Source organism: Rhynchophorus ferrugineus, unplaced genomic scaffold (assembly GCF_030347505.1).
Source record: "Rhynchophorus ferrugineus isolate W39M unplaced genomic scaffold, kcgeb_rfMv2 rfM4, whole genome shotgun sequence".
In the NCBI taxonomy this organism is placed as follows: domain Eukaryota; kingdom Metazoa; phylum Arthropoda; class Insecta; order Coleoptera; family Curculionidae; genus Rhynchophorus; species Rhynchophorus ferrugineus.
Window position 1 is genome coordinate 25,522,271 of NW_027472583.1, and position 24,756 is coordinate 25,547,026.

The window sequence follows — 24,756 nt, forward strand, 5'->3', positions numbered from 1 at the left end:
AAAGTGAACATATTGAAATATAAACGAAATTTTAATTCTAAATACTATACTAATCACATCTCAATGGCAGACGTAAACACACCTTTTTTTCCATCCACACATCTAAAGCAGAAACTTGAACTAAGTTAATTTACAAATTTCGATAGGGTCTCTTACACAGGTTGGCAAATTCGGATCAGCTTTTGGATCCTTGTAGATTAGAACGATCCTTAACCATATTTAATACCCTGAACTCAGATTTTCAACCCTTGGTTCAGGCTTTCGAGTTCGCGCATGGTGGCAGCACTGTGCTCTAATAACGGCTGTCAGATGACGACGTTACATTAAACATTACTTGGAAATTGTTTTTCTGTGTTTGTGGGAAAATCGTGACAAATACGCCCAAAGATGCTTATTTCCAGTACTTTGGTTTTGCTGTTGTAAACACGGAAAGCCAAATATAGCTGATAAAAGATAATTGCTACTTTTGCTCGATAAATGACGTCAGTATAAATGTCAAAAAATAACACAATATGAAATAACGTATCATCAATGTCGAAGCCAGTTCCACGTACGGCCAGAACAATGAAAGGGATTACGTGAAATAACAGCATTTATTAATTTATTGAAGAATATTTGTCGGACCTAATATTCGAAAATTAATTGCTGTTGCAAAGTTTATAAAATATTGAATGTCTGATGAAGCAGCAGCATGAGCATAGTTTCAAAGCTCGAGTGTCTCTCAATACATTTTCTGCGTTCACATCTTCATTTTTTTGTGCAACTCTTGAGCGACACGAGCGACAACTAAGATATGGCGAAATTCGAAATGCGATACTTGTTGGCAAAATTGTTCTGTGGTATCAAACAAAATCAAATGTTATAGGCTGGTTAGGTTGTTTGTACTAACGCATCAAACAACACTATATCTCCTTTAAACTAGGATGAAATGAGAACTGTTATTAATTATTTTTTGAAAAAAAATCGCTTTAAGATAAGGTATTTGAAAAAAAAACTCATATCTCTAAACCGCACATGGATTAAAAACGCGTTCGTACATTGTCTTCGATATTTAATGTAGAGTAGTATTTAAATCATTTTCGGGAGGGTAGCATATGTTAATCGCTGGTTCAATAAAGGAAAAACAGTCTTCTGTTGTTGAACTCTGATACATATAAGTAAATAACGAGTTCCAAATTATCTGCACGCGATGTTTCACTATAATAGCAACAATTTTGTGGCATCAAGCAGGAAAATTTACGACGTCATATTCAGATGCTCTTTGTAAACTCATCACCTCTAAAATATTTGAACCTACCATCAAAAGCTCTTAGGTTTTATCGATTAAATAAATTCAGCTTCAGTTTCCAACAATAGTCGATGTGTAACTTCAAAGCTGAGACTAAATATATAACTTACATTTTACGTAATAAAATTGCACACAATGAAACATAATGTAAAATAATATTTGGAAACCCCCAAAAAATAATTCACAAACCTAATATACATGCAAGTGTCAGTTTATATTTTCGAAATAAATTAATATATCGATTAATTAAGGATATTTCCTGCAAATAACATAAATACATTACACTGTGGACCGAAACTCGAAAATCCATGTACATAAACTTAGTTTCGCGGTTTATCTGTTTATGATTCCATGGAAATTTATTAACTATATGATGATCAATATTGCCTGAATACTACCCTTTAGTAAAGGTAAATTAATTGTACATTAATTATATCGAAAATGTTGAACAGTTCGAAAAGCTTTTGATATATTGTAGAACCGAAATATTTTAATCCTAATGATTTAAAATATATCTATAGGGTCGACCATGTATTTACCTATTTTTAAGTGTCAGTTATTTAGATGCAAACAGCGATAGGGCTCCAATAACATACTGCAAAATTAGTTTAAGGGACTGGGTTACTACCAAACCAAGCGACAACCATTTAACTGAACTCATTTAAATAATAGAGCTTTAGTTAATTAACTTCAATGAACTTAAAAAAAGCGTTCCAATAAAATTATCAAAAGCAAGCACCTTATTTAGGATGGTCTACAATAACTTCTTAAATGAGTGGACCCAAAATGAACTCGTTTCAATATTATATAATATTTATACTATTTGGTATTTTACTTTTCCATGTTGTAATCTCTCAGCATGTATAAAACTACTGCTTACGAAGGTTGCCACCGAAATTTACAGTCAATCTAAATGCATAAACTTCTTCAGATGGTGTCGAAAATTGTTGAGCACGTAATATGTTTTTACGCGCCAAATCAGCTCTCTATGGGGGATCCATCAATTCAGTATTGGCTATAACACCATTGTCGTTATGTGACTGGTAATACTGACAAACGTTTGCTTATGTGTGCTTCTTGCGCGAACAATTTTTGATGGTTTAGGCCCTTCTTAGACTCATAGACATATGTCAACGATTCTTCACCTATTATACAGAGTTTTCGATGTACCTTGAACGTATTTTTTAAATATGTTCTTGTACTTATCTATATGAACCTTTTTTTGAACATTTATCCATGTCGGCAATTATGAAAAATAGGGATGTCGGCGGTGGAGAAAAAAGTCGATATACCGATATTTTTATATCGATCGATGGATCGGCGAACAAAGAATATCGATTCTTATTTCTAACAATATCGGTATATCTCACTTTTCCACACAAAATTTACTTGATACTGGGGTTGGAGTTCAACATTTTTCTTCAAAAACCGTAGTATCCAACTTTTTCCGCTCGAGTCCTACTTTTCCACGCATAATTTTCAACTACTGATACTTTTTTGAAAAAAAAATATCGAAAAATATCGATATATTGATAATAAATAAATCGATTGAATAATCGATAAATAACCAGATGGTCTCTGAAAACACTTGATAGCACTGGCAAGGCTAGAAACATACATAACAACCTTCTTGTTAATTAATTAATTTATGTTATTAATTCCAAAATAGCACTTAGTAATAACATAGTAGAAAAAAATGTAAAATTCTCAAAAAAATGTTAAAGAACTGGAAAAGAATAGTTAAAAGTTTTAATTAAACAAATGTTCCATAACATTTTTTGTCTATATAGACTGGAGAGCCCGCGGAATTCCTAAGCCGAACTCTTATAAATATTTAAAAAGACAATGGTAAATATATTTTCTTTTCTGTTTCGACAGAAAAAGGATATTTTCGTTCTTCTTTATGAATATTAATGTTTACCATTTTATTCAAAGAACGTAATAAAAAATATATTGAAATTATTAAAATAATAGAAAAATTGCTTTGCTGGCTTGATTGCGCAGTAGTTAAGCAACAGGCTTCCTGTTGAAATTTGAATCCTACTAATGGATGTACTTTGTGTTTGTGATTGTTATTGTAAATGTCTTTATAGATAACAATACGACAAGGAATAACCATCCCAGTCACGCTACTAACCAAGCTGTGTAAGACCGGATGTTTTCTGAGATGGTCTCCAAGTTGGTCGCTAACCAGTTGGTAGTCCTAATGCCGACGGGCGTGGTTCGGAGCCCAACTTCATCAGTAGGTCCACTCTAAATAAACCATCATTGGTAAAAAGGAGTCTAAAACAATAATAAAAAAACAAACTGGGACGAATTTAAATCGAATTTCTAATTAATGAAGTTTATGTTATGTTTGTCTGTACATAAGTCTTTTTTATATCTGCGACTTTCTCATCCTTGAAATTTTCGATGGTAAACAGGGAAATTCGGCCGCAATTACGTGTTATTTAACTCGGAGAATGACGACTTGTAGCTTCTTCGTCGTGTTTCCTTGATGTACTAAGGCCGCCGTTCCGTTTTTGTAAAGTTATAATTAATTTAAAGTATGAAGTTAAGAGTTGATATTTTTCCAACAGTCCATCCGTCCTCCGACATAATCAAATTTCTGACAATGGCTTTTATTTCGAATTAAATTCGTCTTTAAATTTCGGCATTATATTATTTTATGTGGGGTTTCTCGGCCACTTTGTGAACGCTCCTTTCGGAAACTTTATACCGCTTCCTTTCCTATATTGTGTTCTTTGTTGAGTGCTCTCGCAAAGTTTCAAACTTACTTGACTGACGGTTAGATGATATCCTAAATTTATCAATATTTAATATTTTGGAACTTTCGCATCGAGTTTTAGATACTGTATACAAAATGTACTAATTCTAATTAACAACATGTAGAGTTTATTAATTGAACTTAATATCTGAGAAACACAATTCCACGGTATTAACTTAATTTCTAGTATAAATATTTAGAGCAAATTTAGTGGAGTTGGTCACACAGGGGAGATGGCCAACAAAAATTATAAATATAAAGACAATGAATGACCTTGGTATCTAATAGTAATTTAGTACAGTGGATAGTGGAGCTGAATATCGTGGTAATATTTTGTACACTGAGGTACTTTATATATGTCATAGTACAATTTTTTGTATTATTTATTATAGAAATCTAGTTAATTAACACTAATTGCTTTGTTTGAACTTTGTTTTGAATTAACACTAATTGCTTTGTTTGAACACTAATTGCTTATTAGAATGTTAAACAAATTGCTTTGTTTAACATTCTAATAAGTTATTCTACGAGAGACAATATTTTTGTCACTATTTTTAATGTGCACTGCACATTTATGGCTTCACGGCACTAGATCCAATGATTTTACTCTCTTTAATCTTCTGACTAAGCCACCATTATCAGGAACTGTAGAACCTCAACATTAATGTGCTGATGAAGCCTAGGTTCATGTCCTTTTGTGGCTTTCACCTGAGCTTAACATCAAATGGTCTTGGTCATACCCAGATATTTGGCTGAATTTCTATACGGAACTACTTGCTGATTTACATGTATTGACCAGTGTGATTCTTGTGTTGGTGCTATCAATATGGGCTGATTAATATTGATTCATTTTGATGCGCCATTTCCTGCCAAGCATCGTATTTCGGCAATCATTGTTTGTAACCTTTCGATTGATTCAGTGTTATGGACTGCAGTATCATTTGCAAATGAAACAACACCTTTATTTAATGTAGGCAAATATCGACTGTACAACACGTAAACGACTGGTCCAAATATACTTCCCAGTAGCACACTTGCTTGTATTTTCACCAAGTCAGCACCAGCACCAGTTCTCTTATTTGACACTCAAGTATAGGTCAGTTATATAAGGCTCCAAAATTTTTGAATATTGGCAAAGGAAAAACATCTTAATATTATGATTTAAAGAAAGAATAGACTTAAGTAGTGATTAAAATATTTCATTCTAATAACAAAAAATAATTTGGGTTACCGTTACTATATCTAAAACGATAAATAAAATATCGAAATTATCCCAAAACAAAATGTAACAAAGGACCTCCGGAATGATGACAAAGTAAAGTAATATCCGGCCATCCCATTCACGGCAGACAAAATAAAGAAACGAAAACGATATAAAAACAAATAACTGTTTGTTGCAGGACCACATATCGGCCCACTACAGATCGCTCTGCAGTGCCAAACGCCCTTCGATGGCCGCTTATCTTGCCGGAGTGCCCAATCCCAAAGCGGCCGTCGAAAAGCCTTTCCATCTAAGCGACGGTAAAGTATTCTTGTCCGCCAGTCTGGACAAGGCTATTTATTCCCATGGCGAAGACATTCGAGTCAACGTCAACATAAAGAACAACAGCACAAAAACCATCAGAAGAATAAAGGTAAGAAAAACATATCAATTATGTTATACAGACTAGGGGTGTCAATTTACTTTGAAGATACAAAATTTCATAATGTAATTACGGGACACCTTCTCCGATCTATCATAAACGAATCTAATATCCACTATTTAGGCAAACACATTCAAAACCAGTTAATTGGCTTACCTAGACATGAAGTTAGAAAATAGATTTAGTCTAATGTTACTAGCAGGACTCAATGACCTCTTTATTAATGTAATCGTTCAAGAGTTTAAGTTGAACATCAATAATATACGTTAAAAGAGGGAATATAATAGAAATAAATAAAGGAATTTAAGCCAATTTTCTAAAGAATTTTCATATCATACTGCTGAGATGGTTTGAATTCGGTGATAGTTGATACAATCAAAATATTCACTATCTAGTAAATCTATTTCTTATTTGAATTGCAACTATTATCTAAAACAAGAAACGATGGTGCGATCAAGAAAATGTCTAGTCTCGCTGTTGTTCGCATTCATTACTCGTTATTTCGTACTGCCTTTCTGAATCTTCATGAAGAAATAAATGAGTCAGTTACGCATCACATGTATTGTCATAACTCATAACTTTGAATCATATATTATTTCAAATAAGGCTTTGCAGCTTGAATCTATAAAAGTTATGTGTTATGTTAAGTGTAAAAGATTTTGTGAATTGTGAAAGTGTTTGCCATTTATTGAATTGTTTGATGCCCAAATTTTCATTGTATCCCTGTATGGTATGGTGTGGTGCCTCCAGATTCCAATAATCTACGAATAATCTACTCTAAGAAACTCAGCAATCCGCCTTTGGTGGTCATGGACCTCAACTGCGTCAGACCGAATTTGATGACCTTATATACGGTGACACTGTGACACTTGTGCCGGAAATTCACGGACCAGAAGTGTTTCTGAAAGCTTGAATGTTTGCTAATTGGAATAGTTTATGGCTATGGGTCTTTGGGTACCTTCAATCCTTTTGTAACCTTACAGGTTTAGCAGCCGTACTTTTGCCCAAACTTCACTTAACTATGGCCAATTCAACATCAACTTGTCTTCTTTTCTTAAAAATTAATTTGATTCGTGTTAATTCAATGAATTCAAAAGTAAAAGAAAAGTAAAAGGGTTTAGAACAATAAAACTTTTAATTTACTTAGTAATATTATTTTGTTTAGGAAATAAGAGATGACTTCTTTAACGGCCATAGAAAACGACACTGACTATTTAAATATATTCGAACATAAACCAAACTGCCTATGTCTAGATGTCTCACTCATCAACACCATTCAGTCGCAAGATAAGCATTCCGCCTCGTCTTCGACACAGTTTTAGTAACAATATTAAGACTTACAAATACGATGAGAAAATTACCATGAAACTGAGCCTCTTAAAGTTTTCGGACTTATTAAAAAGAAGGATTGCAGGATATTTTCCAGAATATGTGGTCGGCACCTCTTATTTTACCAACTGTAACAATCGCTAAACAAGAAGGGAAGGAAGGGAAGCAAGGGAAAGAAATTAAACTAAGCCTGTAAAAAGTCAAAATCTATCTAGGCTCTACTAAGTGCCAGATCTTGGAATACTGTTTATTGAACATACTGTGGCCGAGAAATAAAATTAATCCGAATTCATAAAAAATACTCTTATGAAGCACAAAATCCAAAGAGTGATAATGATTTTCTTTACTTAACCACTTAGTTTTCATGGTTGTACTTCTTATTCTAAATAATTATATAACTCGAAACAAAGCTTCAATAGCTCTAATTTTAGAATTTCGTCCTAAGAGCACTAAAAGCAAATTAGCTACATACAGTTCGCGCTCGTGATTGCAAAACGAAACTTAGATCTCCAGTTCAATCATTCTCCCGAATGGTTCACCCGAAGTTTAATATGGCGTTCATGAGGATGGGAACATCATATAGCAGACTTATTCGTACATGTCTTACGATTATATATATTCTCAGTTAACACCATAATAAAACAATAACAAATATTATGGCAAATATTTTTTCTTTCGCTATTAATTCTTAAATAGCTCTTATATGGTATCGACTGTTAGAAAGTCGCAATCTAATTAATAATTCGAATAACGACAAGTTTTATTCTGTTCGAACTTCAATGCAAATTCAATCTTTCTAGCAATATTGCAGCATCTAAAGAACTATAAAACTAGTGAACGCCAGATATATCTACTTATAACTTTCTCCAACCCACGTAATTTAGTGTGACTTAGGAACATATTCTTAGATTTACACGACTATACGACTATATATTGAATTTATTAGTATTTTTTTGCACTTATCATTGATATTTTGAAAATACTCATAGCTTTTGTTATAAAGGGATATCGACTCAACCTAGACATAATTTATGTTTGATTGTTCATTCAATAAGCAAAAATGTAAAATCGGTAATATTGAGGATCACAGCTACTGTGTATTTTCAGTCCAGATATACAATAGTAAAAAGGACGCTCTAAAATATAACAAAAGGTATTCTTAATTAATAATATTGTTGTTTTGGACCCCATGTAATAGAAAATACTATAAAATATCGCAAAGAAAAATTCCACAAACTGCTGGCGGATTAAATTTTTTTAGATAGTAAAAAGTTAGTTTTAATATAAAAATAGTAAAGGTGATAGAAAATTATATTTTGGTAAATTGTACAAATTTAAAGTAAACTGAATGCAATAGTGCTATAAACATATAATAAATAGGTTCCGGAAATAATAAAAAAAATCCAGCTAGCAGTAGTTGTGGTCATAGGCTCCCATCCTGCTAGGGCATGATTGTAAAGATACAACAATGTTACTGCTTGTCTATTAGACAAGAGGGTGAAATGACAAGGTTGGTAGACTTAATGCCGAAGACATTGCCCACGTTAAGCAGTAAGTCCAGAGGAAAAAAAAATTGTTCGTCGAGATAACAGAATTCAACTTTCTTCATTAAATTAAAAAAAAACTGAATGACCAAATCTTGTATAACTTTGGTATACATTTTTCGTAACAATTTATCTTTGCTTACAAATAAAGGTTCTTTATTTGAGGCAAACCTCTTGCATTGGATATTCTTTTGGATTCTACAGACAGCGAGACCTTTCATGTATTAATCTATGGCAGTTCGTTACCAACGTGAAAATTATCTCAGAAAAGATCTAGACATGTCCAATAAAGTCACTAGCATTTGAATAAAATGGGTATCCTGTGTCATATTTTGATTTTTTTTGCTACAAATAATTACAAACATCCATGTTGAAAACTGCATTCAACTTTTTCTTTGTTTATTTTATCCCCTTAATTTTAATGATCTTTATATAATTTGCCTTAAATACAATCCTTAAAAAAAGTTTAATAGGACCAATTAGGCGAAAAGAGCGAAGATAGCGAGAGATTATTTTTGGATGCGTAAATCACTAAGCGACAGTTCATGCAAACAGCATGTTATATTAAACACATTATACTCTTTGTTGACACATTAGCCCGGCGAAAAAAACTGATAATAAACAACATTCCAATTTTTACAACTTACTTTTTTTATGACACTAATATACGGAATCTTATTGTATATGAATCCGTTACAATACCAAAAGCACCAAAAGTAAATTTAAATATCAAAAAAACATCAAATTGGGTTATAATGTATATATTCTAAAGCTAATTTTCATTAAAATATATCAGGCTCATATATTTATTTATTAAATTTTTTATTTCATGAAACATGCACAAACAAAAAAGTACGATATTTCACCTTTTTAAATTCGCAATTAACCTGAATTTGATTCGATAACAAAATGTTGATTCGCAGGACGAAACGCCTATCCCAGGAAAATTAAATCCGCTTTTAATATTTTATGTCATGTTAACGGCTTTTTTTTATTACTTTTTCAGCGTCAACGAAATGATGTTCCACTTGTTATTAAATTGTTTATTTATGGGGTGATATTCGCGTTCTTGTTTCCGACAAATAAAATGTAATTAGGAAGAACGGGGCGTGTTTTTTCCCTTCAGAAGATTCATGTTTTTTTATAATCTTTAAGATTTAGCATAGTCGTGGATATATAATATTAAGAAAGTACACAAGATATTCAAAATAAATTTTATTTTTAAATATATTATAAATAATATATATATATATATATATATATATATATATATATATATATATATATTAAATTATTATTAAATTATATAGTAAATTATTCAATATTATTGAATTGAATTTGAAATTATTGTTTACGAATAAGGACGAAAACGTTATTTCGAGCATCCACGGGATTGAAACGTAGTCAAATATAATATTTTTAAAGGGTTTCGTAAATGAAATAATAAAGCACCAAAAAATGAAAAGGTAGTAATAATTTTACTGTATTAAATAGTTCACAGTAATAAGTAATATATAATTAAACGTATATCTTAGACTAGCGACCCGCCCCGGCTTCGCACGGGTGCAATGCTGATACTAAATTAAATACACTACAGAAAAAATATGAACGTTGTATATAAAAACATAGCGGCCCGCTCCGACTTTGCACGGGCATAAAATATATATGCCTATGTCACTCAATGAAAACATGATTAAAATCGATCCAGTATTTTTGGTTCATTCATTACTACCCTTGGCCTGCACGCATTAAATTTGGAGTAAAACAATTCCTCTTCCCCTATACTTACTATGAAGATTTCCTGCTATCTTTGGAATATCTAAATTCATACAATTTTTATTACATTACACATTTTTAAACGCAAATTTTAAATTTGTAATATCTCCGAAAATATTTGTTTAATTTACATGCTGTAAGGAACCATATTGATCTATATTAATTGCACACTGTATTTAAGGTACTTAATTCGATAAGGATTAATGCCGTATTGCTTAAAATAGCTTCGTAAATATGCCATTTTCTCAGGTAAAAAGTAAATAATAAAAATGGTTAATGTGGGTTATCCCTAAAAGATAAACATATACCATCGCGGACTTTTTTGTAGACCTTTTTATGGTGTACAATACTGTAGTACATTAATTTGATCTAACTCGTAGGGTTAGGCAGCGTTTTTGCTAATTGCTAAATAAGCCTAAAAAAATAGGTTAATTTACGACATCACGTTAGAAACCTCTAAAATTAGCAATGTTGCCTTAGTATATTATGCATGTATAATACATATAAACCTTCCTCTTGAATCACTCTATCTACTGAAAAAAACCGCATCAAAATCCGTTGCATAGTTTTAAAGATTTAAGCGCACATAGGGATATAGGGACAGAAAAGGCGACTTTGTTTTATACTATGTAGTGATAGTGATACAGCAATGCGTGCCCGGGTCTGCTACTGTGGTAACTTTTGTAAACACGCATGTGACGTGAACATAAATTGTAACATAAATGAAACGTATGGACTTTTGATAAAGCTTGGATACTTATTCAATCCAAGTGATAAATTACGTTATACACCGCCTTCTATTAGAATCTTATGGAACTCGTACAAGAAAAAATACCGCGACTGTAAATTAAGATATAAATTATCCTCTCTCAAGCTGTACACGGCGTGCAAAATTTGATTAAAATCGGTTCAGAACTTTAGGAGTTCATCGCGGACAAACCATAGATAATAGTATTTTTTTAAAGGACCAAACGCATTTGCAATATGATCTTTGTGAATTTATCTATTAATCCAAACCATATCTATCCAAAGGAAACTATATTAAAAGTAAAGCATCAAGTCATAGTGCATTTTGCAATAAAAATGTTGTTCAAACTTTAGGTACCAGTTGATTATTTAGTTACAAGGTATATTTAACCACCATATCCTCGGGTGCTATAGTCTCAATTATTACCGCTATATATCTGCTCTAAAAAAAGTTATTAGAAAGTTACACGAAAATAAAAAACAAATAAAATTGGATGAAACCATATTTACTCTAGGGCAATGCATCAAACGCAATGTTATTTAACATCATTTTAACATCACAGGCATCAATAGGTTAGTTAGATAAATGAGAGAAAATTACTGAAAAGGTAAGTTAAGAAAGAGGGGAGAAGAAAGGGAAACAGGACAATCTAGCTTCATCAAAAAAGTTCACCAGAACTATGCCAAATATTCAGCAGCATTATCAATATTTAGCCGGCGGCCAGAGACACTCTTTACATTTCAACCAATAGGCTTAACAGGTCAATTAAAAAGTCCCCTGTCTACCACAGTAAAACAATTGTTTTTGGGAAAATTAATTTTCTTTATTCAACATAATTCCCTTCAAGGGTGATACACTGATTATAACGACCCTCCACTTTTCGATACCATTTTTGTAGTACGATTTGACCTTTACTTCAAAATAGGCTTCAGTTTCGGTGATCACCTCTTCATTCGACAAAAATTTCTTCCCAACGAGCATTCTTTTGAGATCTGAGAACAGAAAATAGTCGCTGGGGGGCCAGATATGGGGAATACTGGGATGAGCAATATTTTATCAACACGCGAAATTCCTTTTTATCCATTTTTTCACAATAATAAAAGCTGCTTCACTCAAAATGCCATAATTCAAAAACTAATGATCCCACAGCTGACAAATTTATACAGGCATCTTTTGAGGTTTGGGTTAACTAAAAAACATATGGATTTATTTTGTAGTAGCGCCATCTATGTGTCAGGCCGGGGACTTTTCAATTGACCTGTTACTGTTGGTTCTTTAGGAGCTATAGCCTTCTTCACTGTAACCTCACTAGTTGTTCGAGCCTGTAAAATATGTATTTCCTGTACTTATGAGAAAAACTAATTTATTAGGTACATTTATTCTGGTCACTTTAAAAAGACAGTTATTGAGAATAATTGGTACAATATATATTAGTCAAAATATTTTTCATAATTATCTACAATTGTTTCCAATTATCGATTATGAATTATTATTATAAGAGCCAAACCATAATTGCACCGACCTGAACTAGTAATAATCAGAAGGCGCAATGTCTGGTGAGTGTGATGGCTGCGGCTGAACCTCCCACTCAAGCTGTAATTCCTTCACAACTTTTGTAACATATGCTCAAGAGATGTCTTCCGAGAGTTCAAATATTTAGCAATCAGGCATACAACTGTCCTAGAAAAAGTACTAATAACTTTCTAGGAATGTTCGTTTGTTGTGCGTATTGAGTTTGTTTGTTCGAACACGCACTACTATTTCGTAGAAGCAACATGCCACGAAATAGAAAACACTAATTGAAAAACATTTATTTACTTAACCTTTTAAAGTTTACATATGGTCGAAAGGATAGTGGACAGCTAATGGACAGACATTAGGAAAGATTAATAGTAAAGGGATAGGATAAAAGAGAAAAAAGGAAGAGACATATTCGTGCTGGACTTTTATACCTCGGAACCGCATAGTATCAAACTTTTAACGTTGCCAAACATGGATGGAACCAAACAGCATGGGTCTGTTTAAGGTGGCCTAAATTGTAGACAAATAGTGCCACCATCTACCTTAAAACTTCTATGAATAAATACATTTAAAAAATAATAAGGTATGGAGTCTACAATTAAAGGAACAATCTAATTTATTGATATGTAAGCCTTTAATAAGTTTTACACTCGTATCCTTATATTCTTTCTCCATTTTCTAGTGTACTTTACTTAGTTTAATATTCAAAGTAAAAACTAAATGGTAGAACTAACAAAAAGTGAATAAAAACGACCCTACGATAACTGTTTTACATATTTGCCCTAACAATAGTGCCGGGAAAATTCTTGGCAAGCTCGTCTGGCAACATAATTGGATTAAATTGCATTGGGCCGTTCAGGCGAAATTAAATTTTAGCACCTGCAGCTTTTCGTTTTTTTAAACGGTGCAATTTGTATTCGGGTCTCAAGCTCCGGCACTGACTTTCGGTTAATTTCGCTAACGCTTCCTCTGTATTTTAATTCGTATTCTCCAGCTTAGAGCTCCAGCAAAATTAGATACATAATTCAGGTAACCAATGAAAAGAAAAAAACGGCGCACATGATTAAACTGTAAAGCTTTAACACGCTTTAACAAGAAAAACAAGTAAGTATAATTGAATTTTAAGATCATAATTACTATTTATATGATGAACTTTTTACACATTATGATTCTATTACTCCAATATGTTTCTACGGTAGCTCTCCACTGAAACCAATGAAGTCAGGTGAATATGCCACATTCAAAACGTTCAAGAGGCTATTCCGAGTCACGCAGTAGTAACGCAGTAGTATGACTTGCTTCATTTTATTGATTTGTTGGCATTCATTGTTTGGCCAGCTTTCAGGAGTTCACAGCAAAATACTTCTTCATGGCCCAACGGATTTATAGAGAAACCTGCTTCAAGTAATGTCCTCTTTTCATGTCGATATGGTGGATCTGCTTACTACTGGTTATGTTTAGAATTCTCTAAAAAAATTACTTCTCAGCGCTCCATATAACCAGAAGAGCCGATACTTCACAAGAAGTCCTTTTTATCGCTGGATTATCAGTAATTATCTTTTCTGTTGATATATATATATATATTTGATATATATATATATACAAGTATCGTATATATAAGTTGATATTAATTCTGTTTGGTGAAGCCATCTTGTCCAGAATCTTTGGATAGGGATACGAAAATAACACACTGCAAAATAACCAACAAGAATGCTATATATTGATATCAGTTCTTCAAAAATAATTTAATAAGAATTTTCCTTGCTGAAATTCGTATAAAATCCGGACGCCAATATTTCCAAATGAAAAGCTCTTGGAGTCATAACTATCACCAGTAATAGGTCTTGTACCTTGTATTGATTATGTCCCACTCTTCCTAATCTATACTAGGCGATATGAAACTGAACAACATATGATTCCAACAAGACGACGAGCTTGTGATACTATGAGTCCTTTGTATCCTTAGGAAAGAAACCTATAAAAACAAAATTATCAATATAAATGAGCAAATAATACTAATGATCAGAAGATTTAAAATCCAGCATATAAATATACAAATAATATAAGATTGAGAAGATCGAAATATCAAGATTCCTACGCAATATCGAACTACGATTATCAAGTGAAACTAAGAAAAAATATATGCTTAATGCAAGACTTCATTTAAGATTTTGTCAACGGTAAGAGACAAAAAAGCGTTAAATAATTCCTAATCGAATGTTCAAATTTTATGTCAGAATATAGAATGTATATAATCCGTCGCATACGTCCATCAATTGTTAACTACTTAAATGTTCTAGTACATTATTTAAGTAACACAATAAGAGAAAGTAGCTTATCAAGAGAAAAACAAATTATTTCGGTACTTGCGGTTGTATCCAAACACTTTTAATTTAGAAAAATTAAACAAACAGTTTAATCAACGTAATATTCATTTAAATATAATACATATATATATATATATATATATATATATATATATATATATATATATATATATATTCAATCTAGTCCGTTTTTTTTGTTATTGTCATTAAAATAATCACTTTTAAATTATTAAAACCGATAATTGGAATCTGAAGGAACCGCCTCACCGGAAGTTTCTAAGAGTATTTGGTGGACTCGGCCAGTAGATTTTTTTACTGTTAATTATTACATTGTTACTAGTCGCTTCCGACTAACTTACAATTTGTCTTTATGATAACTTAAATCTAGGTATATAACTAGGACATAGAGGACTCTGGTGAAATAATGTTTATACATGTCACTGCTGAATTTTTTAATATATGCACCTGACTACACAACACTCCACAAGATCAGATGGTTTGATTCTTTTGAGTCTATGTAATGATCTGGTGGTAGCCAAAAATTCCAATACTTCAATATTATCATGAGAATGGAGTCCTTCCTCATACCCCCTTGCAATTCTCTTGATTTATTGGCTGACTGTGGGTATCTGAAGGTCTCGATGTACGTAGTCAGTCCTGTAGAATTTGGATGCGCGCACAATACTTCTCCAGACTTTCTTCTGAAATTTTTCTATTTTTTTATGTTACTCTTTGCAGAACATCCTCATAATTGAAATCCCTATAAAATAGCAATTTATTATGTACTGATAATTGTGAATTTATTCCAATTAGCCAATACATTTCCCTATATTTCAATTCCGGTTATTTTCTTTTCTTCTATTTATGTTCCTTCCAGCGAAGTTTTGCATAAAGATTCATTCCCAGATATTTAGATTTGTTGGTGTATGGAATGATAGTATTATTTAATGTTATTGGTGCTTCTACGGTCTAATTGTCGGTGAACTGCACATGCAGAGATTTACTTTCGTCAATTTTCATTTTCCAAGCTTGTGTCCAATTATTTATATTATCAATTGCCTATTGTAATTTTCAGGTGGCTTCTTCACTATTTTCTCCGACAGCTATAATCACAGTATCATCAGCAAATGTAGCCATCGTAATATTCTCCATATTTCGTATATTACAAGTGTACAGTAGATAAAGCATTGGCCCCAGTACACTTCCTTGTGGTACACTTGATTTAGCTTTTTTATTATAATGGTCAGCAGATAATTAAACAGTAAAAGTTATGAATGCCAAAAAATATTTCACGATTAGAGTCTGTATATACTATGAATAACTCAATAATACTAAATGAAAAACTATTACTTTATGTGTACAAATGTCAAAACCATCTAATTTAATAGTTAGGATAAATTGTTATATTTATATTTCGAATTTTCACGAACACATACTACTAACCAAAATATATGAAAGCATCTAATATAACTGATTTTCTTCAATTTCAACGGCCTAAATTAAATGTATTTATACACGAAATATAATGACCTTCAATAATCAAACTTTTAACAACTGACTAATTGATAGAGAAGATGCCGGTGGGAAAAATTGTTTCTATCACGTATAGGGACACTAATAAAGACAAATGATACTGCTGAGAAAAAGTAAACGATGACAAATTACGGTGTTGAGGCCGGCGCGGTAGATTCTTCCTGCAAACATCGAAACTATAACAAAACCGAAGAGATTGGAACTGAAAGTTGAGACGATTTACCCTTAACGGAACGTGAAACTTTTTCCTTGTCACTGTTCGTTTCTCAATGAAATATGACATTTAATGTCTATAGAAATTCGACTAACTTGGTTTCATCAACAGGTGTCAACATTATTAATAGATCAATTTCGGTCCGTATGAAAAAACAATACACTTTTTTAAATCATCAAATTTTTTCAATAGACGGCATAATTGATAGCTTTAAACACTCGTGACCAAAAACAACGACGAGTTGATAATTCGGAGTAGTGCTTGAAGATGATCAAGCGTAATAAACCCGAGTTTTTGCGTCGATTTGTGACAATGGATTAAACATGTTTCCATCATTTCACTACGAAGTCCAATTTACAGTCATCCGAGTGGACTGCACACCATGAACCCGCTTCAAAGAGTGGCAAAACGCAACCGTCAGCTCGCAAGATTATGGCATCTGTATTTTGAGATGCGCATGGAATAATTTTCATTGACCACCTTGGAAAAGAAAGGACCATCAACAGCGACCATTAGATAGCGTTATTAGAATATTTGAAGGATGAGATCGCCGAAAAACGGCCGCATTTAAAGAAAAACAAAGTGCTGCTTCAGCAAGACAATTTACCGTATCAAAAATCTATGAATTGGGCTACGAATTGCTTCCTTATCCACCATATTCTCCAAATCTGGCCCCCAGCTACTACTTACTGTTCTCAGATCTCAAAAAAATGCTCGCTGGGAAGAAACTTTCGTCGAATGAAGAGGTGGCCGCCGAAACTGAGGCCTATTTTGAAGCAAAGGACAAATCGTACTACAAAAATGGTACAGAAAAGTTGGAGCGTCGTTATAATCAGTGTATCACCCTTGAAGGTAATTATGTTGAATAAAACTTTCAATTTCAAATAAGACTTTTCAAATGACCTGATAAGTGTAAGCTGGATATATAGTTTTTTTTTGATACAATTATTGCAGTATTTTAGTATATTTTCAGTACAAATGCAATTCTTTATGGATAGTATATTCCCTTATTCCTATGTTGTAGCATATTATTGGTTATTTCTGATTATCTTACTGTGTTGTCATATATTCCATAAAAATATGCGTGTACTGATTAAAAAAATTTAAATTGAAAGTTTAAACGGAACTATCATGAAACGTTAATAATTACAAATTATATATCCAAGCGGAGATATATTGAAAGTGATTTTGTCACATGACATTGTTGAGCTACATCTGCATCAAATGTCGCCGTAATGACAAAAAATGTAGCAACTAACGAGATAATAAGATAAGTGTACAAATTCGGGTCAACTTTTGAACCAGAGCAGATGAGAACGATTCAAGTTATTTGATGCCATAAACTTAGATCTCAAATCCGTGTATCAAGATTAATTCTAGATTTCGGGTTTGCGTATGGTGGCAGCACTGCGCTTATAACAGCTGTCAGCTAAGGATGTTGCATTAAACAATTGAAATTTTTTGTGCTGCGATTGTGCTTTGGAACCTGTGAAAATGCAGAGACGATGTTGCAAAGTCGACTCAAAGTATTTTTGTTAAGGTTGTGGATGTTATATGCTCGGTAAACGTGGAACTTATTTGCAGTACTTTGATTTTGTTGTACTAAATACTAACAAGCTATGGATACCGACATTTTTTGTAAATTGGTGAAATTGTAAACTTTTCATGTTCGATGCCAACGTTATGGAAAAGAAAACAGAGAAACCATGTAGATAAAGCGCATCATAAATATCATGAAGCATCATCAGTGTCGAAACCATTTCCACATACGGACAGTGATCCATTGCCAATTTTTCAAGTACAAGTGAAAAAATCTCTTAAGAACTTCATCACCGGCAAGCAATGAAACCGATTTCATTATAGAAGAAAAGCATTCAATTTCGATATTCTAATGACTCACGCAAAGTTTAAACGCAAGATGTTTAACGCCTGATGAAGCAGCAGCATGGGCATCGTTTCAGAGTGCTGTTCCTTCTTGGTAAACACAAATCACTGAATTACAAGCACATAATCGACAATTTGTTGCAAAACCACAACAAAATTGGGGCTCGAATTTCTTCCAAAATACATTGTCTGCATTCACATCTTTTCTTTTCTGATTTATACTTTTTGACTCAATAAATGGTCATTAATGATCAAAAATAGTAAAAAATATATTTATCGAATATTTCGAAAAGTAGCACTAATTAAAAAAAATGGGCTCGTGATTTGGTTTCGGCCCCTCGTGTTACCTTATAAAGAACTTTTATTTGCTTATGTCCAAAACCGTGTATACTCGTGTAGCTCCATAAATAATAAATCATTCTTAGAATTAAACCTTCAGTTTAGAAAAATAACTAATGTATATACTTCAAAAATAATCACTTGTCAGCACACTTGTATGAAAGATGGTTAATATGATAAATATACAAATATCAAATAAAGGCATCAACATAAAACGAAATATCGCTTTATCGGAGAAATCGAAGCTTTCGATATGGTCGGTCGGTCGATTCGTCGTCGGTATCAGTTCACTTAAGTCATAGAACTGTCGTCTCGAATAAATGGAATGAACATTAAGAATATAATACCAGTTAAAGTTATGTTCCCGGCTTCACTAAGCTGCATCCGAGAGCTAATATTTACTTTGCTAAAATCTGTACCAATCAACCAGTACGTATTGACAAGGAAATATATAAAAGAAACGGATTTTACGGTATATTTCACGTTTCACAATTACATATCAACACAACTGATAAAAATATGACACATATGATCACTATCAATATAATGTAAAAATAAGTTTTAAGGATATTTTTTGTATCGCCCTTCATTAGTTATGACTTTCTCACATACAGCAAAGCGTTTAAGCAGCGTGTAGAAATATTGGTTGGTCAGACCATGACTCATAGATAGAAACAAACAGTAGTTTAGAAGAATAGTTACTGGTGAATTGAAGTAATGGTGAATCCATTCAAATTATCATGGAAATGACTGATACCTGATAACTTCATGACATTTTTATATTGATAGCAATAAGTTGATGTTTAATATTTTAAACAAGCGTATGAGTTTCATTTAAAGCAATTTGAAGCAATGATTAGTATTTTGTCTCTAGCCGGGCATTTTCGATCCATTGTGTTTTTTTGCTTTAAACATCTAATACGCCATTTTTTAAACAACTTATTCTCTCAAGCCAGCTTACAAAGTTCTTCTACAAATAAATCTAAGCCTTCAAAAAAATCTCTAAGAATTATTTAAGTTTTGTAACGTAATTTTTATGCTTTTAGATATGCTGGATCCGAAAATTATTTATTTTTTCTCATGCTACAGAACGTTTCTTGACTAATTAAAAAAAAACGGGCTCTTGATTTGGATTCGGCTCCTCGTGTTCCCTTATAAAGAGCTTTTATTTGCTTATGTCCAAAACCGTGTATACTCGTGTAGCTTCATAAATAATAAAATACACCATTCTTAGAATTAAACCTTCAGTTTAGAAAAATAACTAATGTATGTGATTCAAAAATAATTCAGAAGGCTTGTATGAAAGATGGTTAATATGTATCAGATCTAAAGATACAGATATCTGATATCAAAATAAAACGATATATCGCTTTATCGGAGAAATCGGAGCTTTCGATATGGTCGTCGTCGGTATCACTTCACTTAAGTCGTAGACAAGTCGTCTCGAATAAATGGAATGGACATTACGAATATAGTACCAGTTAAAGTTATGTTCCCGGCTTCACTAAGCTGCATCCGAGAGCTAATATTTACTTTGCTAAAATCTGTACCAATCAACCAGTACGTATTGACAAGGAAATATATAAAAGAAACGGATTTTACGGTATATTTCATGTTTCACAATTACATATCAACACAACTGTGTACAATAATGTAAAAATAAGTTTTAAGGATAATTTTTGTATCGCCCTTCATTATTTATGACTTTCTCACATACAGCAAAGCGTTTAAGCAGCGTGTAGAAATATTGGTTGGTCAGACCATGACTCATAGATAGAAACAAACAGTAGTTTAGAAGAATAGTTACTGGTGAATTGAAGTAATGGTGAATCCATTCAAATTATCATGGATATGGCTGATACCTGATAACTTCATGACATTTTTATATTGACAGCAACAAGTTGATTTTCGCAACATTTTCGATCCATTGTGTTTTTTTTGCGTTAGATGTCTAATGCGCCATTCTCAAGGTTTTAAAACCACTTATTCTCTCAAGCCAGTTTACAAAGTTCTTCTAAAAATAAATCTAAGCCTTCAAAAAAATCTCTAAGAATTATTTAAGTTTTGTAACGTAATTTTTATGCTTTTAGATATGCTCGATCCGAAAATTACACAGAACGTTTCTTGACTAATTAAAAAAAACGGGCTCTTGATTTGGATTCGGCTCCTCGTGTTCCATTATAAAGAGTTTTTATTTGCTTATGTCCAAAACCGTGTATACTCGTGTAGCTTCATAAATAATAAAATACACCATTCTTAGAATTAAACCTTCAGTTTAGAAAAATAACTAATGTATGTGATTCAAAAATAATTCAGAAGGCTTGTATGAAAGATGGTTAATATGTATCAGATCTAAAGATACAGATATCTGATATCAAAATAAAACGATATATCGCTTTATCGGAGAAATCGGAGCTTTCGATATGGTCGTCGTCGCTATCACTTCACTTAAGTCGTAGACAAGTCGTCTCGAATAAATGGAATAGACATAAAGAATATAGTACCAGTTAAAGTTATGTTCCCGGCTTCACTAAGCTGTATCTGAGAGCTAATATTTACTTTGCTAAAATATTAAACTGTTTTAACAGGTCTGCATATAGACATCCATGAAACAAAATCAAACAGTACGTATTGACAAGGAAATATATAAAAGAAGCGGATTTTACGATATATTTCATGTTCCACAATTACATATCAACACAACTGATAATAATATGACACATACGATCACCATCAATAGAATGTAAAAATAAATTTTAAGAATATTTTTTGTATCGCCCTTCATTAATTATGACTTTCTCACACACTACACAGCATTTAAGCAGCGTGTGGAACTATTGATTGGTCGGACCATAAGTCATAGATCGAAAGAAACAGTAGTTTAGAAGAATAGTTACTGGTGAATTGATATATGAGAATCCATTCAAATTAACATGGACATGATGATACTTTTACATTGATAGCAACAAATTAATGTTTAATATTTTAAACAAGCGTATTAGACGCCTAATCCGCCATCCTTGGGGTTTTAAAACCACTTGTTCTCTCAAGCCAGTTTACAAAATTCTTCTAAAAATAAATCTAAGCCTTCAAAAAAATCTAACGAGTTATTTAAGTTTTGTAATGTAATTGTTATGCTTGTAGGTATGCTGGATCCGAAAATTACTTCTTTTTTCCCATGCTACACGTTTCTTGACAATTTGGGTAACTATGTAAAACGAGTTATTACACTAAAATAAACGAGAATAGACCTGAATAATATTATTGAATTTACAAACCACTAAGGATATATTTTATTTGTTTAATATACATTCGATAGCATACATTAAAGCCTTTTTCTTAGTGATGCCCCTCTTACATCTTCGCCTTATTGTTAGGGTCTTGCCTAAACATTTCTCTATGACCTCCTTAAAAGCAATCCACCCTTATTTATGAGGACCCACCATGGTCTTAAAGAATTACCGTCTAATGCCTCAACCTTCATTCACTTTAACTTCTGAGAGGCTGGAAACTTTGAAACTATGTATTTGAAGCTAACTCCAGCTTTGGGATGTTATTTTACAACTCCTTTTTGGCCAGTAACTTGTTCGATCCCTGCTATCCCATAGGCACAAAAAGCAAGTCAATTTGGCTCTTTGTGCGATCATAGACACAATTTTGAAATGGCCACTCACCTGTCTACATTAGTATTCATATTTTAATTTGCAAAGAATCAATTTCAAGCTCTTATAGGTTTCTTTAAGGTGTACGAAATGACCTATAGGAATGGAAACATAAACACGGCCGTAGTAAAGCAGAACTGCTCCTCTAAGGCCTCTTTTTCATGAACCTATGAAAAGATACCAATCTGCTTTATCTGCTTTTAGCTGTATTGGATTTTAATTGTATTAAAAAAAATCTGACATCCTGGAGTTTTTTCAGGAGCAGCCTTTTTGTTGGACCTGTGTAATCAATGTTTCTGTTCTACAGATTTCTTCTTGTTAAAAGGCTTCCCGCGAGTATGCTTATACGGACCAAAATAGGTCTATCGACAACAAAATAACTCCTCTGTCCTAAAGAAACGACCACAGGGACCACTTGTACGTGGTCGGGACGGGCTTGCCTTTATTGGTTTTCCAAACGACAGTATCTACCTAAATTTCCATGGAAGGGCTTGTTTTTTGGTGACCAAGTTTTGGTACTTCAAATTCCAACAGTCTACGGATAAGACACGGAACTATTACAATCCATCTTTGGTGGCTGTACACCCTGAACAGCTTCAGCTTCTGTCCAAATTCTAATAGACTGTTAGCTCACAACAACTTCAGTACGCTTTTGGTGCCCTTACACTCTGAAATGAGATGCTTGTTACGAGAATCCACAGATTAGGGATGTTTTTCAAACTTTGAATTATTGTTACTTGTAATAGATTATGGTTAGGGGTCGATGAGCACCTTCAATCCGTCTCTTGTAACCTTAAAACTTCAGCCGTAATATTTTTGCTTGAACTCAACTTAACTACAAAAAGGAATGCTTCAAGTAACTTCTGAGCGATTACCAATTCAACGTCAATCTTAAAAAGGTGTATTTTTTGTTAATAACTAATTATTCCGGTTAATTGAATTAACTTCAAAGAGAACTTTCAACTTACTTTTAAAACTATTTTATCTTATGGAACGAAAAGGCAACTTGTTGAACGACGATACAAAACGACACTGAGGTTTTTATCTATTAAAAAACAGATCAAAACCATCTCACTCGTCACACGATCATGTTATGGTTATATGTGTGTTTATAAAAAATAAAGATTGGTAACAAAAATAAATTAATAATTTCCTTTCTGATGTCGGCTATTAAAGGATAGTACCCGTTAAAAATATCTGTTTGGGGGATATGAAGACCTTAGACGGCGAATATGTCTGCGATTTGGTGTGGTGTGTTGAGGGATTATGCCCTCAACAAAAACTGGGACTGATAGAGGAATTTTGGAACTTTTGGGGACCAGTCCTGACCTATTTAGATAATCATGATAACCAATAAACCGCTCAATATTTGCCGAAGAATTTCGTTTTGCACTGCCTGAACTGATTTCATCTGATGGGAAATAACGAACATGTGTTTAGCTTTCCGGACTATTGAGTTGGAACAATCTATTTTGCATGAATGGATGTAATAAAATGAGCAAGTCTTTGGGTATACCTGCTTTTATCACCTTATAATTAAGACCGTCTTGCCACATATTAATTAATATATTGTGCACCAGTTTAAAAGTACAAGTTCACACCTACATTACTAAGACCATTGAAATTCTTCCCAATATGTAAATACGCAATGATGACATGATTTCGGACTTAAGAAACCATACAGTCTATACTTACATCGTTTACAGATTAACGAAAAACAAATTCTGTGAACTAATAGCGTGAGTGAGGCGGGGGTTAAAGGAGAGAGTTGACGAGGGAATTATAGAGGAATAAATAGTCTAGAAGATCAACATTAATACAACATTAAATTTAAAAAAACCGAATGTTTATACAAACAAATTAAAACATAATAATATTAAAAAGACAATAACTTTCCGAATAAACTAGAGTCGTCTAAACAAGATCAATTTTATTGGAAGATCATCGGGATTTAACTCGATATTTTTTCCTAGAAGAAGCAGACCGAACAAGGTGAACACAGACAACAACTAAAGCCATTATCGTTCGTTCTCCTTGACTATCTTTTATTTACACGCACCCTTTTAACAACCCTTGTAAATTTAACAAAATTGAATTTCGCTTGACCAGTTAATTAAAGAGATTCCACAGCAATGAAACAATCTGATTACCACCGAATAACACTTACGTAAACAGTATACA

General features: G+C 32.7%; 2 protein-coding genes across 3 annotated transcripts in view; one reads left to right on the plus strand and one right to left on the minus strand.

Moving 5' to 3' along the window:
* The window catches only part of LOC143195714 (phosrestin-2), a 486,868-nt gene that overhangs the window by 440,075 nt on the left and 22,037 nt on the right, over positions 1 to 24,756 (plus strand). For both annotated transcript variants that reach the window (XM_076403139.1, XM_076403137.1), the window contains one exon: positions 5,456 to 5,689. In XM_076403139.1, the coding sequence (XP_076259254.1) occupies positions 5,456 to 5,689 (234 nt within the window). The remainder of the gene's footprint in view (positions 1 to 5,455; positions 5,690 to 24,756) is intronic.
* The window catches only part of LOC143195715 (14 kDa phosphohistidine phosphatase), a 311,279-nt gene that overhangs the window by 263,294 nt on the left and 23,229 nt on the right, over positions 1 to 24,756 (minus strand). The window lies entirely within an intron of this gene.